The sequence below is a fragment of the Thermobia domestica genome, chromosome 14 (genome assembly GCF_964235325.1).
Source record: "Thermobia domestica chromosome 14, izTheDome1.hap1.1, whole genome shotgun sequence".
NCBI classification, from domain to species: Eukaryota; Metazoa; Arthropoda; class Insecta; order Zygentoma; family Lepismatidae; genus Thermobia; species Thermobia domestica.
In genome coordinates, this window is record NC_137467.1 from 121,620,155 (window position 1) to 121,634,358 (window position 14,204).

General features: G+C 35.6%; 1 protein-coding gene across 1 annotated transcript in view; it reads left to right on the plus strand.

The window, feature by feature from the left end:
• Nucleotides 1-14,204, plus strand: part of LOC145670307 (protein FAM114A2) — a 53,186-nt gene that overhangs the window by 18,231 nt on the left and 20,751 nt on the right. Inside the window, exons 7-8 of the mRNA XM_081738781.1 lie at nucleotides 7,005-7,213; nucleotides 12,813-12,942. Coding sequence (XP_081594907.1) covers nucleotides 7,005-7,213; nucleotides 12,813-12,942 — 339 coding nt within the window. The remainder of the gene's footprint in view (nucleotides 1-7,004; nucleotides 7,214-12,812; nucleotides 12,943-14,204) is intronic.

The window sequence follows — 14,204 nt, forward strand, 5'->3', positions numbered from 1 at the left end:
CTTAGTCCCAGATAATAGTGGTTGGAATATAACAGAAACAAAAGAAGAAAAATATAAATTTTTATAGTTTTTGATTACATGTTCGAATTGACGGCCAGTGTGCCACTACTGTGATTATGTCCATATTGTCACGAATGAATGAGTATTGTGCAGTCGCCCCTTGTCGGTCTGAGAGCTCAGATAATGCGCTTATAGATAACGTAATTGGGGATGTGAGAACCGACAAGTTGCGCCCAGGATTTGTATACATTGGACTTGACAGAACGTAAGGTACGGGATCTGACCTGGGTTGCATTTAAATAAAATCAAACATATGCAAAAGAAACAGACTGTGATGTTAAAGGGGATGAGAGGGGTGAGAAGGGAGCAACTTTGAGGACAAGTTAACCTACTTGCACTTCCTTGTAGATCTGGATGTTGCCTCCTTGATGATTCTTCCAGTGGGCTGACGTCCGTCCATCTCTCTATCTGGCTGGCTGGTCGTTCAAGCAGTCGAAGGTTAAGGGTTAGCGAAACCCGGACAGGAAAACCAACTGTACGAAGACTGCAAGTTCAATCAAAGTCGAAACTTCTTTTTAGAAAACAATTCATCGTCGTTAACAGCTATGTAACGTTAGCTGAAACAAAAGTGCTCTTTAGGACAGAGCAAGGCTAAATTTGTCGTAAGCTTGAAAATGAAGTTCGCGGTCTACATTTTAACTCGTTTCTAATTCCATATCGTCTGCCCCTTTCAAAAGTCGTTTTGTTTAGCGTCCCTTCCGGGTTCATATCCTCGGTCATTAACTATGTTTTCCGTATTGATGAAAAAGTGCGTGCTTGTATATTAACGAAGGTAAGGTGATGATAGGAATGCGGACGGGGAAGCAATCTGTTGTTTTTATTAATTAAGAAATTACAAGTGTAAGAAAGAAACAACAGACAGCAGGAAGATTTTCTAGTAGGAAAGGCAAATGAACTTAGAAAAAAAAATCGAAAAGTGATTTAACATTAAATGAATGATTATGCTTTTCACTGTAATGATTTTTAAAATAAAATGTCCCGTAGTTCCAAATAAAATATTTTGTTATGTGTCTAAATACACATATTTTCACAGTATTATTATAAATCTTACATACAGATCCCAAAGTATGCCACCCGACGTAACTTCAAATGCTTTGCAAACAGATTGGAATTCTAAAATAAAATAATGCGCATGTAACAAACTCCTTCAATGCTTCTTAAGAAAAGTGTTCTGCAGCTTTATGATAACTTTTATTTATAGAAGTAGTAAGCATGGGTTGACCCAATGCTTAATTTTTAGTTTATTGCTAATAATTTCGGTACCTAGCGACTTCCTGTTTTCATAGAAGCGTATGAAAATATGAGAAGTGTCTTTAGGTTAACGGTTAATTTTTGTTTTTGTTATGACAAATATTAATATTACAATATTAGGGCGTGTAGAGCAGAATGTAATAAGTTGGGAAAGTGGGTTTAAAATTGTATATTTGGAAGTTCAGTGTGGAATTGCCGCGATTACCAAATAATATGTACGGATAAGTGTTGTTTTCTTCAGTAATAAACTAATAAGTAAAGGAGTGTTCACTTTATCAGCTGCCATCAAACAAATAGATCTCTCTTGAATTGATTCTTCCAAGTATCCATGTGTACCTGCGCTTTATAGATAATGATTGCTGTACATCGTTTTAAAATCTAGCATTGTAACTGAAGAACTCCTTTAAAATTACTACTTGTGTAATTAAAGTGGAATAAATTGTATTATATGAATGTCTATGTAACTATCGCTGTAAGTTCATAAACTCTCCTTAATGACATCCCAGTATGTCCACATAGGCAGAAAGGATCATTTTTCAAAATAAACAATGACAGTAATTTGAATGAAGATCGGAATGTCAATATATGAGTTCCATGAATAGGCAACTAGAACCATTATCATCATCGTATCCTGCTATTATTGGCAGGTCACTTGCCGTAACTGAGAAGCTTCCATGCTGCACGGTCTTCAGCTAACTTCTTCATCGTCGCGTACGATTTTTCTGTTTTGATACCGTCCATTAACTGCAGTCTCCTTCGCCTCCTCCCTCTTTTTTGCCACCATATACTCTAGCACCAACTAGCTTCTCTTTCCCTTTTTTCAGTTACATTTAAAATTATTCTTTTATCCCCAGCATTTCTAATACCATCTCATTCGTTTTCCACTCAACCCAGCTAATTCTCTTTCGTTCTTCTCCACACCCACATTTCGAAGGCTTCCAATCTTTTTAATTGCTTTTGCATAATGTCATAATTTTGCCCCAATGCCTCACTCCACACCAAGCATTTTATTAGTCTTTTTCTCAACTCTATTCAAGGACCCATAAAAGTTTTCTTTCTCCTGAATGCTTCTTTCGCCATTCTTGTCCTTGTTTTTATTTCACGTTCGCACTTCAAATCATCACTAATAATACTACTCAGGTATCAAAAACTAATCGCCTTTTCTATTTTTCTTCTCCTACTGTTATGTTTGATACCAACTGCTTCGTTCCAATCACCATTTCTTTTGTCTTTCTAGTCTTTATTTTCATCCTATATTCACAGCCCTTCATTAAGTTTTTAAACGTAGTATTGATTTCCTTTTCAGATGTAAATTGTATACACTTAATCTTTCTACCGAAATACCATTTTCATTATGTAGACTCTTTTTCATAGATATTAAGTGATGTTGGCGAGAGACAACATCCCTCTCCCCTTTCAATTACACTCTTATCTGTCATTCCTTAAATTTCGTATGAGTCTTCGATTTTTCCACTCCATGCCATTCTTCTTTAGAATTCACAACAATAATTCCCAGTTCACCCGGTCAAAATCCTCTTCTACATCAACAAATGCAACATACATCTCCTTCCCGTTTTCTATAAACCTTTCACCGATTATCCTTAATAAGCTAGTCGCATCTCTTGTTCTCTTAACATGTAAATCCGAACTGTTCCTCAACTTCTTCATTTGATCTTCCATACAACCATTTGTTCACTATTTGAAGCATAATTTTTGCAGATTACTATATGATATTAGTATTCTAAATCTTAGTATCTCTCTGGGTTCGGTTTCGTAGCTAACAGTATCATAATCGTCTTCAGGAAATCTTTTGGTCACTCTCGTGCTTCATATATTTCATTCCAGAGTCGGAATATTTTTTTCTTGTCCTTGTCTCCCATATTCGTAATGAATTAAATTGGTATATTATCTATCACGATTGCTTTCCCATTCCTAATCTCAGATAAAGCTTTTTGAAACTCATCCTGAAGAATACTAAACCCTTTATCATCCTGGTGTACTTGATTTCGTGCTTCAACATCTAAGCCATGCAGTCTATCCGTAGTGTCATACAAGTTCTCAATATATTCATTCCATTTTCCTAAGATTTCACTCCTGTTGCTGACTATAAATTTATTTTATTTTAAAATGGAAATAATCCAGTTCCTCATTTCACAATTAGTAACTTCGAAGGAGTTCTTCAGTATTGCACTTGATTTAGGAACAGTAATCAGAAATGAATAAACTACAAGGGTACAGAAGGAACTTGCAAGAGTTTGCTTAGTAGATATCTTATTCTTTTCACAATACAAAGCATGAGCATTACTTTATTTATTTAATTTAAAATTCACTACCCATCTGTCCACATACGTCAATGAAGATAGCAGCACAGTAGGTGTGGAAATCTTCAGATGGCAAGATTAAAAATTGAACACTTGAAATAAGCTCTTTTGTACGTGTGTTTAGTGAACATCATAATCATTGTTGGACTACCTTTGTTGGTTGGTTAATTTGGACTCTAGTGTCCCGTTCAGCACCAAGGCTATATGAGACGTGGATCTACAACTTAACGTAAGATCCGAACACATGGTTTCCCTCCGGAAATCGAATCCGAGTCTCTTGCAGCAAAGGCGCGTACGCTAACCATATAGCTTCGAACCAATTCTGTATTGTCCTTATATGGTAAAGTTCGCTCATCTTAAGCTCATTCTTATACTGTTCAATTTATGGTAATTACTGACTAGCTTTTAACATCATAGAAAGGTTTGAAATATTAAAATATGAAGATCTTAATTACCGATTATTATTCCTGAACCGGGAAACGATGTTGGAAATTTTTTCGGACCATAAAGCAGAAACAGTAAATTTGATTTAAATATTAATCTATTTGATTTGCATATGAGATATATAGTGGAAGAGTATATTATCCGTAGATAATCAAAATCTGACTTTCCTAGTCGAGGATGCTGGAGAGACCGACAGTTAAAGGATGCCCTTAATGAACACCCTGGCGCACTGGACAGTTTCTGGCTGGCCGTTAGAAGAATTACTAAGAAAAAATAAATCTTTTTTCAAAACAGTTCTGTGAACAACTATTTGCAGTAATTAATTCGTTATACCCCCTGGCGATGTCAAATTTTTTGATGAAATATTACATGTTGCAAGAATATTGGCCATTTGCTGCGTACAAATAGTAGGTGTACATCTTGGGTAGGAGTATGTGCGTCACCGTTAGGGAAGAAATATATACAATCTGCTACTTAACAGTATATTTTGTTTTTATATACAAGGTGTTTTTTTTTTTTTTTTTTTTAACATGGATTATTTCATTTGAGTCTAGAATTTCTAACTGAAGTCCGATTTTCATGCGGCTTGTGGCAAATAATCAAGGAAAGATGGGAGATTTATGGTACTATGTTTACTGGTTTAAATTCATTCCGGATAATATCGGCCACGCCTAAAGAAAAACAGCAAATATTTGCCAGTGTACCTTACAATTGGAATGAGGTGCAGTGCGGAGGTTTGAGTTTTCTCGGTTAGATGGCTGTCTCGCTAAGATCAACAAGAAACAGGAAACTGGGCTGTTGTTTTGGGAGTTATTGTGCTGTACAGTTGTGTGCTGTTGTGTAATTGTGATTAGGACACAGTGAAAATGTGTATTTGGAGCAATGTGTGTTTATCGTTAAAAGTTTTTTTTGAGAACAGAATCTGTTGTTGCTACGCAAAAGGCATTTAGAAACAAACTTGTTTCACGTTCTGCTCCAGACAGGAATACAATATTGTCGCGACTGAATAAATTGGAAGAAACAGGATCGCTTCTGAGTGAGACAGGGAAGCATCGGATCACGCAGACGGGTGTTGTGGAAGATGTCAGTTATCGACTCTTTAGGTCGCCCAAGAAATCTCTCCGTTGTTTGTTGCAAGAATCATGCTATAGCTATTCAGCATGTGATTTATGGGTGTTGGTAGGTGTTACCCAGTAACACTTTAAAAATCTAAAACCTAGTTCCAATTGTAAGGTACACTGGTGAATATTTAGCAGTTTTTCTTGAGGCGTGGCCGATATTACTCGAGATGAATTTAAACCAGTAAACATAGTTCCATAAATTTCCCATCGTCCCTTGACCATTTGCCACAAACCGCATGAAATCGAACTTCAGCTAGAAATTCTAGACCCAAATGAAATCCATGAGTTTAAAAAAATCACCCTGTGTATACAATACAATCTACTCCAGCAGAATAAAAACTATCAATTATTATTGGCAACAAACAATCTTGTCTAAACATATCATTATGTTTGGCTCAGTGTCAGTAGACATAGGTCTCATCTTTGTTCAATATTGTGATGCCTCTTTGTTTTATCTCAAGAACGAGAAGAGCATACAGTGCGTTGTGTTGCTTTTCATAGACCATGTCACTTTAGAGAAATTAGGCGCATAAACAAGAGACAGGCCGAAAGGACTAAAAACCAGGTCGTTTCACTTGCGCAACGATAGACAAATTCTTATCAGGGCGAACAGCAAACTTAAAAATAACACACTTTGCTAAGCTGTGAAATGCTCATGCGTAAGATTCGTTTCTACTACCTAGGTAGATCACTATTGATGATTCATTGTGGTCTAAGAAATGCTTATAGCAAATCTCACTAATCAGAATCGTGTAGCACTTTTATCGTCTTGTTCATGCCAGTGGAGTGAGTTATTGTCCTTCTGAAGCTATGGTAGACAGTTTAGGAGAAACGTTAGGGCAACTTCACCAAAATGTTGAAAGTCATTGGTTCGGCGTCATTTCTTCTTAATTTTCGTCCCGACACAAATAACAGAATCTTTTTCGATGTTCTTTTTTATAGTGAAACTGTACTTGTTTTTAGTTTCTAAAAACAAAAGATAGAAATAGAGTAAGCGCACCAAATGCGCTTAAAGACTTGCGAAAATCTCTTTAGCTCCGACGTATAGTCTAAGTGCCGTCTATCCAGGAGTGATCCACGTACGTAGGTTCTAGGCACTTTTATAACCCCAGTTACATCTGTTCGTATTGAACTGAGTTTGAAATCACTTATTATTTCTTGAGAATCGATTGAAAGGAATGTTTCCTAACGGATCTTAATGTGCTTGCATTTTCCATGCATCTTTCTTCTTTGATACCAAAGAAATAAACAATGCTATCGGTAAGGAACACACTGTGCAACTTCAGTGCGTCAGCTTGATTTTGGTTCTCATGTCCTGTCTTTATTAGGAAAAAACATACATGAAGTTACAGTAGATTAAATATAAATTCTTATTTTTACGTTTATCTGCCCTTTTGTTATATACAGAAATGTGTTACTTTTAACAATATTATACTTAAACGAAAATTAAAGTTCGAGTTAACCATAACATATCTCATCAACCATATCGTGTACTGTAATTTTGCTAGTGTCATAATGAAAAGCTGGTTGAGAATATATTTCAGTAGCTTCATTTTAATAGATTGTTATTGCACAATATCAATTTTTGGAATCGTAAAAGAATTATTTCTTAATTTTATTAAAAACTATGCATGAGGATTTAAACTCACCACATCAGTTTGTGCAACTCTGTGAGATGTATCAGTTCCGTTAAACACTGAGATTATTCTAGAATTTAAGATACCAACGCTTAGTATTAATTGTGATACAAAATATAGTAAATATAATATATATATATATATATATATCTTTTTTCTTGTTACGAAAGACATGGGAAAGCATATCATCGTGGTTGGAAGAGTGTCAGAGGCAGCAGGAAAGAAGTACCGATGTGACCGCACAACAAATCCATGAGAAAGCTATTAGCTCTCTTGCAGAGCTTACAGCTGTAGCTGTTGAACAGTTTCATAAAGCGGCTGAACTTCTAATGGTGAAGGAGAACCGTGATATCGAGATAGAAGCAGAAAATCTGGTCACGTAAGTACATTATGAACTTATGACTGTTTCTGGGAGTATCGTTATGTTCATGCCATCAAGCACTAAATTGAATAAAATCTGGTTGCTATAAATAAAACCCTTCTTTTTTGTAGCAATGCCGTAAACCGAACCCGTATTCTCCTATATGTGGTCCTCACTTTTTCTAAGGGTAGGATGGTTGCAATTCCCAATTATAGTGTATGCTTTTCGAATCTCCATTAAACGTAGCAGTCTTTCCCATATACTGTGGTTCATAGGGGAAGGGTAACTAAGTAATAATAATAATAATAATAATAATAATAATAATAATAATAATAATAATAATAATAATAATAATAATAATAACGTATTGGTTACCTGCCTTTACCGATATTTTTGTAGTAGTCTCAAACTTAGGAATCGATCGTCCCGGGGGGCGCGGTGGCTCAGTGGTAGAGCGTTTACCTCCGGTGCTTGGGGTCTCTGGTTCGATCCCAGCTCGCGCCGTGTGGACTTTGTGGTGGACAAATACCGTGCTCGTGGGTTTTCTCGGGGTTCTCCCGTTTCCTCCCACTATCTTCATTCCACCATTTCACTCATTTCTCATTATCACCGTCTCCTTTAGCCTAACCGGCATAATCGTGGGACGTTAAACATAAAGATTTCATTTCATTTTTTCATTTTTCGATCGTCCCGTCCCATTTCTTTTGTCTTCATGCACTAAACACTTCTATTTTTCAGGCTGGTAACACTACTATGTGACTTTCCATCTGCTTCTCTGATTTTTAATATTTGTTTCCTTTAAAAATGTTTACAGTTTTTTAAAATATAGTTTGTATGTTTTTACGATTTTCGATACTCGGTTCGGTATTCCCGTGTTATAATCACGTTCGTATTTTAGAACTAATTTGTGTAGTAAGTTCGAGAGCTCCCTCGTGGCTATATGGTTGGCGTACACGAATTAGGCACGTAAGATTCTGGTTCGATTCCCGACGGTGTAGTATTTTGTAAAAAAATTAATTTTTGAAAATTTATAAAATAATAATATCTATGTTAGAAAAAACTAAATTGGTAATGTTGTGTTTCAATTAAATGCGCTGTACAAGAAATAATCCAACCAACAGTCAAAAAAATATATAACCAAAAGTAAGACGCTAGTGTAATTGTGTTAATTAATATACTTAATGAAAATAAAGTATACCCATTAACCCAGGGATGCAGGGTTCATCGATGCGGGCGAGTATTTAATATCATACTGAAGGTAAGTAAATGATTTCTATTGTGGGATATGGGCTAGTAGCTTTCTTGTTGGGCTAGTAAAATTTTGTTACTTATTTGCATCCCTGCATTAACCATATTCCAAGCTATAATAATTATAATATATAGAGGGTGTTTCAAAACAATATCGACAACGTTTGGGAGGTGATTCCTGACACCAAGATAACACAAAAGCTATAGACCAATTTGGGTGCACAAATGCTTCCCTTCGGAGTTATAGGCTGCCGAAAACATGAAAAAATGAAATTTAAAGGTCCATAACTTCAAAACTATTGGACCTACCGTAGTCGGGTCAAGACTTACTTAGAAACTAATATGTGCCCTATCCAAATATCCAAGTTTCAGAATCCTGCGGTACTTCCATAACAATTTTTATAGAGGTAGTTCGTAAGTAATTCAAGTTATATGCCCGTAGTTAAACTCCCTCTATAAAAATTGTTCTGTGAGTATATTAGGATTCTGAAACATGTATTTTTGGATAGTACACGTATACACTCCAAACAATAAAGATTCAACTTACTGTTACAGTGGAGAAATGGTTATCCTTCGTTTTTCTTATCATTTGGCCATGAAACAAATACCTGAGAGGTATGCAACCCCTGTATACAATTATGTGGTGGTGGAATGTATAACGTATAAGATTGCTTTAGTTTTTTTCTTTTTCCAATTTCAACACTTCCAGTGTACCCGTAAAAATGTAATAAAGAAATAATGGCACTGTTTTTTTAAATATTCAATTAGAACTGGACAATCTACACAAAATTTGCAATCGATCAGTGAAAACTTCTAGAGCCTGTGGTTTCCAAGATTTCAGTGTCGAAAGGATTGGCCACAAACATATAAACGCCCACAAACGTATAGTTTAAAAGAACTCCAAAGATAGCAGCACAATTCATTTGCATTGATTTTGGAAAAGGCTTATTAAAATACAAATGCTTTGAACAGTAATTTAAAACAAAATAAACTTTATATGAAAAAGGTCTACTCTAATATTTTAAAGTACACATAGTTTAAAATATTTGTTTCTGTTAAACGTGAAATCACAAATAACTGTAAATGAAAGGTTTGAAATCATAGGTTATAGGTTGGAGTTCAAGCGCTGTTGTTGCTATTGTAGCATTTTAATAGATAGATTGTTCCATACTTAATTTTCGTTTTGTATATACACGTCTTAATGTAATTAGCATACAAATATGAAATCTTACCTTTATTCGTGGAACAAAACTTTCTCTAGACTTCTTCTATGTTATATGGCATCTTTATCAGTGTCTACAATTGTATTAATAAACTAGTAGCGTGCAAGTAGATTCATGCCTAAATGAAATCTCAAAAGCATCGAAATAGTTTGGAGATATTTTTGCTCCCCGTATTAATTTTTTTCCTACTTCTCTTTTTCTCTGATGAAGCACTTTTGTATTTCTTTTTCTTATGTATATACACTAATGTACATTTCATACCTTTATTTTTTAAATAATTAATCTGTGTTATCGAAAGAAAAAGTTGCATTATCGAAGTGTACATTAATGTAAATATTTCTTGTTCCTCGGTTTGTTAGACGTTCAACTTATGAACTTTCAGAATCTTTTTTTTTTTTTTTTTTTTTAAGAAAAATGGATTGTGATTGGTTGTAGTTTCCATGCTAGTAATTCAAAACTACATTAATTATTAATCAGAATATAAGTTAATAAGTTAATCTATAATTGATGTAGCGCTGTTGCTATTGCAGGAGCGTGAAATAGGAGGAGATTGAAAAGTTAGTGCACTTTTATGTCTCGTCTAAGGAGAAATGCGAAATTGCTCCCAGTGTTCTTACACTGTATCTGCAGAGAAATTAATGTGGAAGGTGATAAAGTGTTCGAGAATTAACAGTATCAAGCATCGGATAGTCTAAAAAGTATTTAGAGTTTTGTGCACATGATGGCGGTAGTGTCCCACATTTCAGGGTATGAGAATCCGAGCGGGTCAGGCCTAACATCATTTGACAAGCTGATACAGTAGAGTCACGAAAACTTGGCCTGATATGGACCGAAGGATGGCCGAGTTTGTGAAAATATCGGGTTAATAAAGAATAAGTACGAGTGTTTCCTCAGTAAATACAGTACTGTACTTGAGTGTATTGGTTGCGTGAGAATACAACAGAGAATAAACTGTCCAACTATGCTTAAACAAAGGAAAAGTACGTACTTTATGAAGGCATACAGCCTTTACTATACATGAAAATGAACGGGCGAGCGCGCGCCGGCGCCGGACACTTGATGGAGGAGTTGAAATGTGACACGAAAAAACTGAATGCGAGAAGAAGGGACACACGCACGCGGCAATGACCTTAAACGGGTTTGCGCACAGTTTTTTTTTTCCGCTCTGCCAAGGTATGCCCAAATTATCCGGAGTGCCAGGTTATCGAGTGCCGAGTTTTAGGGACTCTACTTGTAGTTGAAGCTAGTAAATGGAATTGTTATAATCACACAGAAGATATTGTGCCGGAAAATTAAGTGAACTTTCCGCAAAATAGCTACATTTAACAATTTTGGTTCCACAAAAACGCAGATGGTACGCAGACCCGTGAAAAAAAAAAATAATAATAAAACCTGTTGTTTACGGGCAATATCCAAACATCACAACATCAAAAGCAACAGCCAAAAGATGGTTCATTCGCTTTCGTTCTGGAAATTACGATGTTGAAGATGCTTCTCGCAGTGGGTGACAGCGAAACCGGGATGATATTCTGGCGAAAGTCGAGCAAGACCAGCTTGTAAGGAGCCATGACATCACTAATAATCTAAAATCCATCAGCAGTGTGAAACCATTTGGAGAAAGCTGGGTAAAAAAGAAACTAGGCGCAGTGGCGTAACTAGTTTTACTGCGCCCTGGATCGATCGATCATCGATTTACTCACCCACCCACACATTTCAGCTGCTTATATATATATATATATATATACAAAGTTATTTTTACTAAGAAACCTAAAGTTTTTATGTATCTTTTTCCGAAGTTATCAGTACATACTTAATATGAATTATGTTCATAAGAAATTAAATTAAAAATGGTTTACTGTATTTAATCCAATTTAATAAAAAATAACGATAATGGTAAGCGGAGATAAATACGTATTTTGAAGCACTGTAGTCCACATTTTTAGTTAGCGAACCAAACATCGAAAAATGTCTTCAGTTTATTTTTCAGACCTGCGCCCCCCCCCTCATAAATTCCTGGCTCCGCCCCTGGTATCGGCTGTTGTCAATTAACTGCTAATAATCGTAGCGTACCTTTTGAAATGTTTTCAGACGTTCTTTGCATAAGGAACAGTTTTCCGTGTTTTTTCGCAACTGCTCCACTCGCTCCACTGTAGTTACGCCTCTTGCTAGGTGTGTGGGTGCCACATGATCTGACTCAAAAACGTTTACATAATTGAATTTGTCTGCGAATCTCTACTGAAACGTAACAAACTCGCCATTTCAAAAGCGGTTGAACACGAGTGAGAAAAAGTTGATAACCTACGACAATAATGTAGGAAAAATCGTGGTTGAATCGAGAAGTAGCTTCACAGTTTATGGCAAAGCCCACACTGACGCCTAGGATAATTATGCTGTGCATTTGGTGGGATTAAAAGGGCATCGTGCGTCACGAGCTGCTGCTGCCAGGCAGAACGAGAGACTCGGACCTCTACTGTCGACAGTTAGCGCGAGTGCGCTTAGCAAGTGAAAGGAATAGAAGGAGTTTCGTATGCTACGCTGACAACGCTAAGCCACATATATCTTTAACGACTCGTCGGAAATTGAGAGAATTTGGCTGATAGATTTTAAATGCATTCACCGTATAGCCTGGATCTGCACCGTCAGACTATCATTTGTTCAGTTTTTGCAGAACTCTTTGAGTGATGTTAAGTTAGTTTCAAGAGAAGCCTGATAAAAATCATGTCACAATGTTTTGACCGGAAACTACAGAAATTACATAGCTACGGGATTTAGGTGGTGTCGGAAAAATAGGAAAGATCATTGACAAAATGGTGCATATGTGGTTTCACAATGTTGCTTTGAAATCACAGTAAATGAATTCTTAATTTTGACCTCCAAACGCTCAGTACTTTTTAGACAACCAAATATTAAAAATCATACTAGATATCCATGTAAAATTTACATGATCTAGTTACGTAAGTTAAAGTAGTACTAAGATTCAGAATGATGAATATCAGTACTTTCAAATGAAATGAGATAAAGGACCTTGTATTTTGATAGCTAACAAACATAAATACATGTTTCATCGGTTTTGTTTTCATTCTTTCTAGCTTATTATGTTATTATAGGTATTTGAAATTTGAAGAAGTACTTGTTGTGTTTTGTAGGTTGACAACAGTCTTAGGCTCTCAAATTGGTGTATTGTCTACAAAATTTTGTGAGCGTTTAAATACAGCTGCTGATGATTCTTCGGATCCAGAATCTGTGAAAGCTCGTATTACCAATGTCTTCTTTGAGGTAATGTATTTTATCCTTATTATATTATTGTGGTTGGTGTTCTAAAAATAGCGTCCACGAACAACAGAGCACTGTTTTTCAGATCAAAATAAAGCGAAATGGCATACCCTCCAGGGCGTCCTTCAACGCTATAAGGAATCAAAATTTCGCTATGTTTCAACGTCGCAGATTAACTCGGAATCATTAGTTTGCACTACAAATCCATCAAACAGTTATATCAGTTGTTACGCTAATAAGTGGCTAGGTTCAACGTGTATCGACTTTTAACTGCTATCTGGAAACAATTGATATAGTTATTTGATAGATTCGTAGATCTAAGCTATGGTCCTTTATCTTCAACGTTGCCATATAGTTCAATTCGTGTCTATAGACGAGGACCCGAAAGGTAGACAATTATATATATTTTTTGCTTTATTTCGACTTGTAGAATAGTGTTCTGTAGTCCGTGAGCGCCATTTTTAGAACACCCGATATATATTTCATATTCAGCCCTTACCAAATAGTTATCGTAATTTACAAATGTATTACAAGTAGTATTTGCGTAAAGGAGTATCAGTGTCACTGTTTGGATAAAGGCAGACGACAATAAATACAATCAACAGTTAACAGTGTATTTTGCTACATATACACCACATAAAGAACAATTTCTCCCAAGAAAATAAAAACCCTTAACTTAGTGGCTTTTTAACGCCACAGAAATTATTGTTTTCTTTCTTTGATTTTCTCGTAAACTATGCATAAAAGTTTAACCTCACACTTGTTATTTTGTTTAGCTTGATGTGATCTATCCATTGATACATGTCATGTTTTACTCAAACAGAAGTTAAAATCTAAGAGTTCATAGTAATGTTAGGTTATATCTTGTTAGCCATACTATGTATTGTCGTCCTGCTAGTGTCATAATGAAGAGCTTAATGAAGATATATTGTAATATGAGTTTCACTTCAATAAATGGCATGATTCTTGTAACGCATAAGTTTTTAGGCTTCCAAAAAAATTAGTTTTTCTTCATTTTTTCGAAAATTATGCATGAACTTTTGCTCTCACACATACCATTTTATTCAACCCAATAATATCTATCGATTGGTATATGTTTCATCTTTGACATTCTTTTCCGTTAAACCCTATGAATATTGTAGCATTTTCTAATGTGTAATTCAGTACACAATCGTTTCTGTTCTAATACAACAAGAAGCGACCAGTTTCTATTCTCAACACAGTTTTAATTTGTTTAGTCCTTCCACAAAGTATCAGTCTTTATG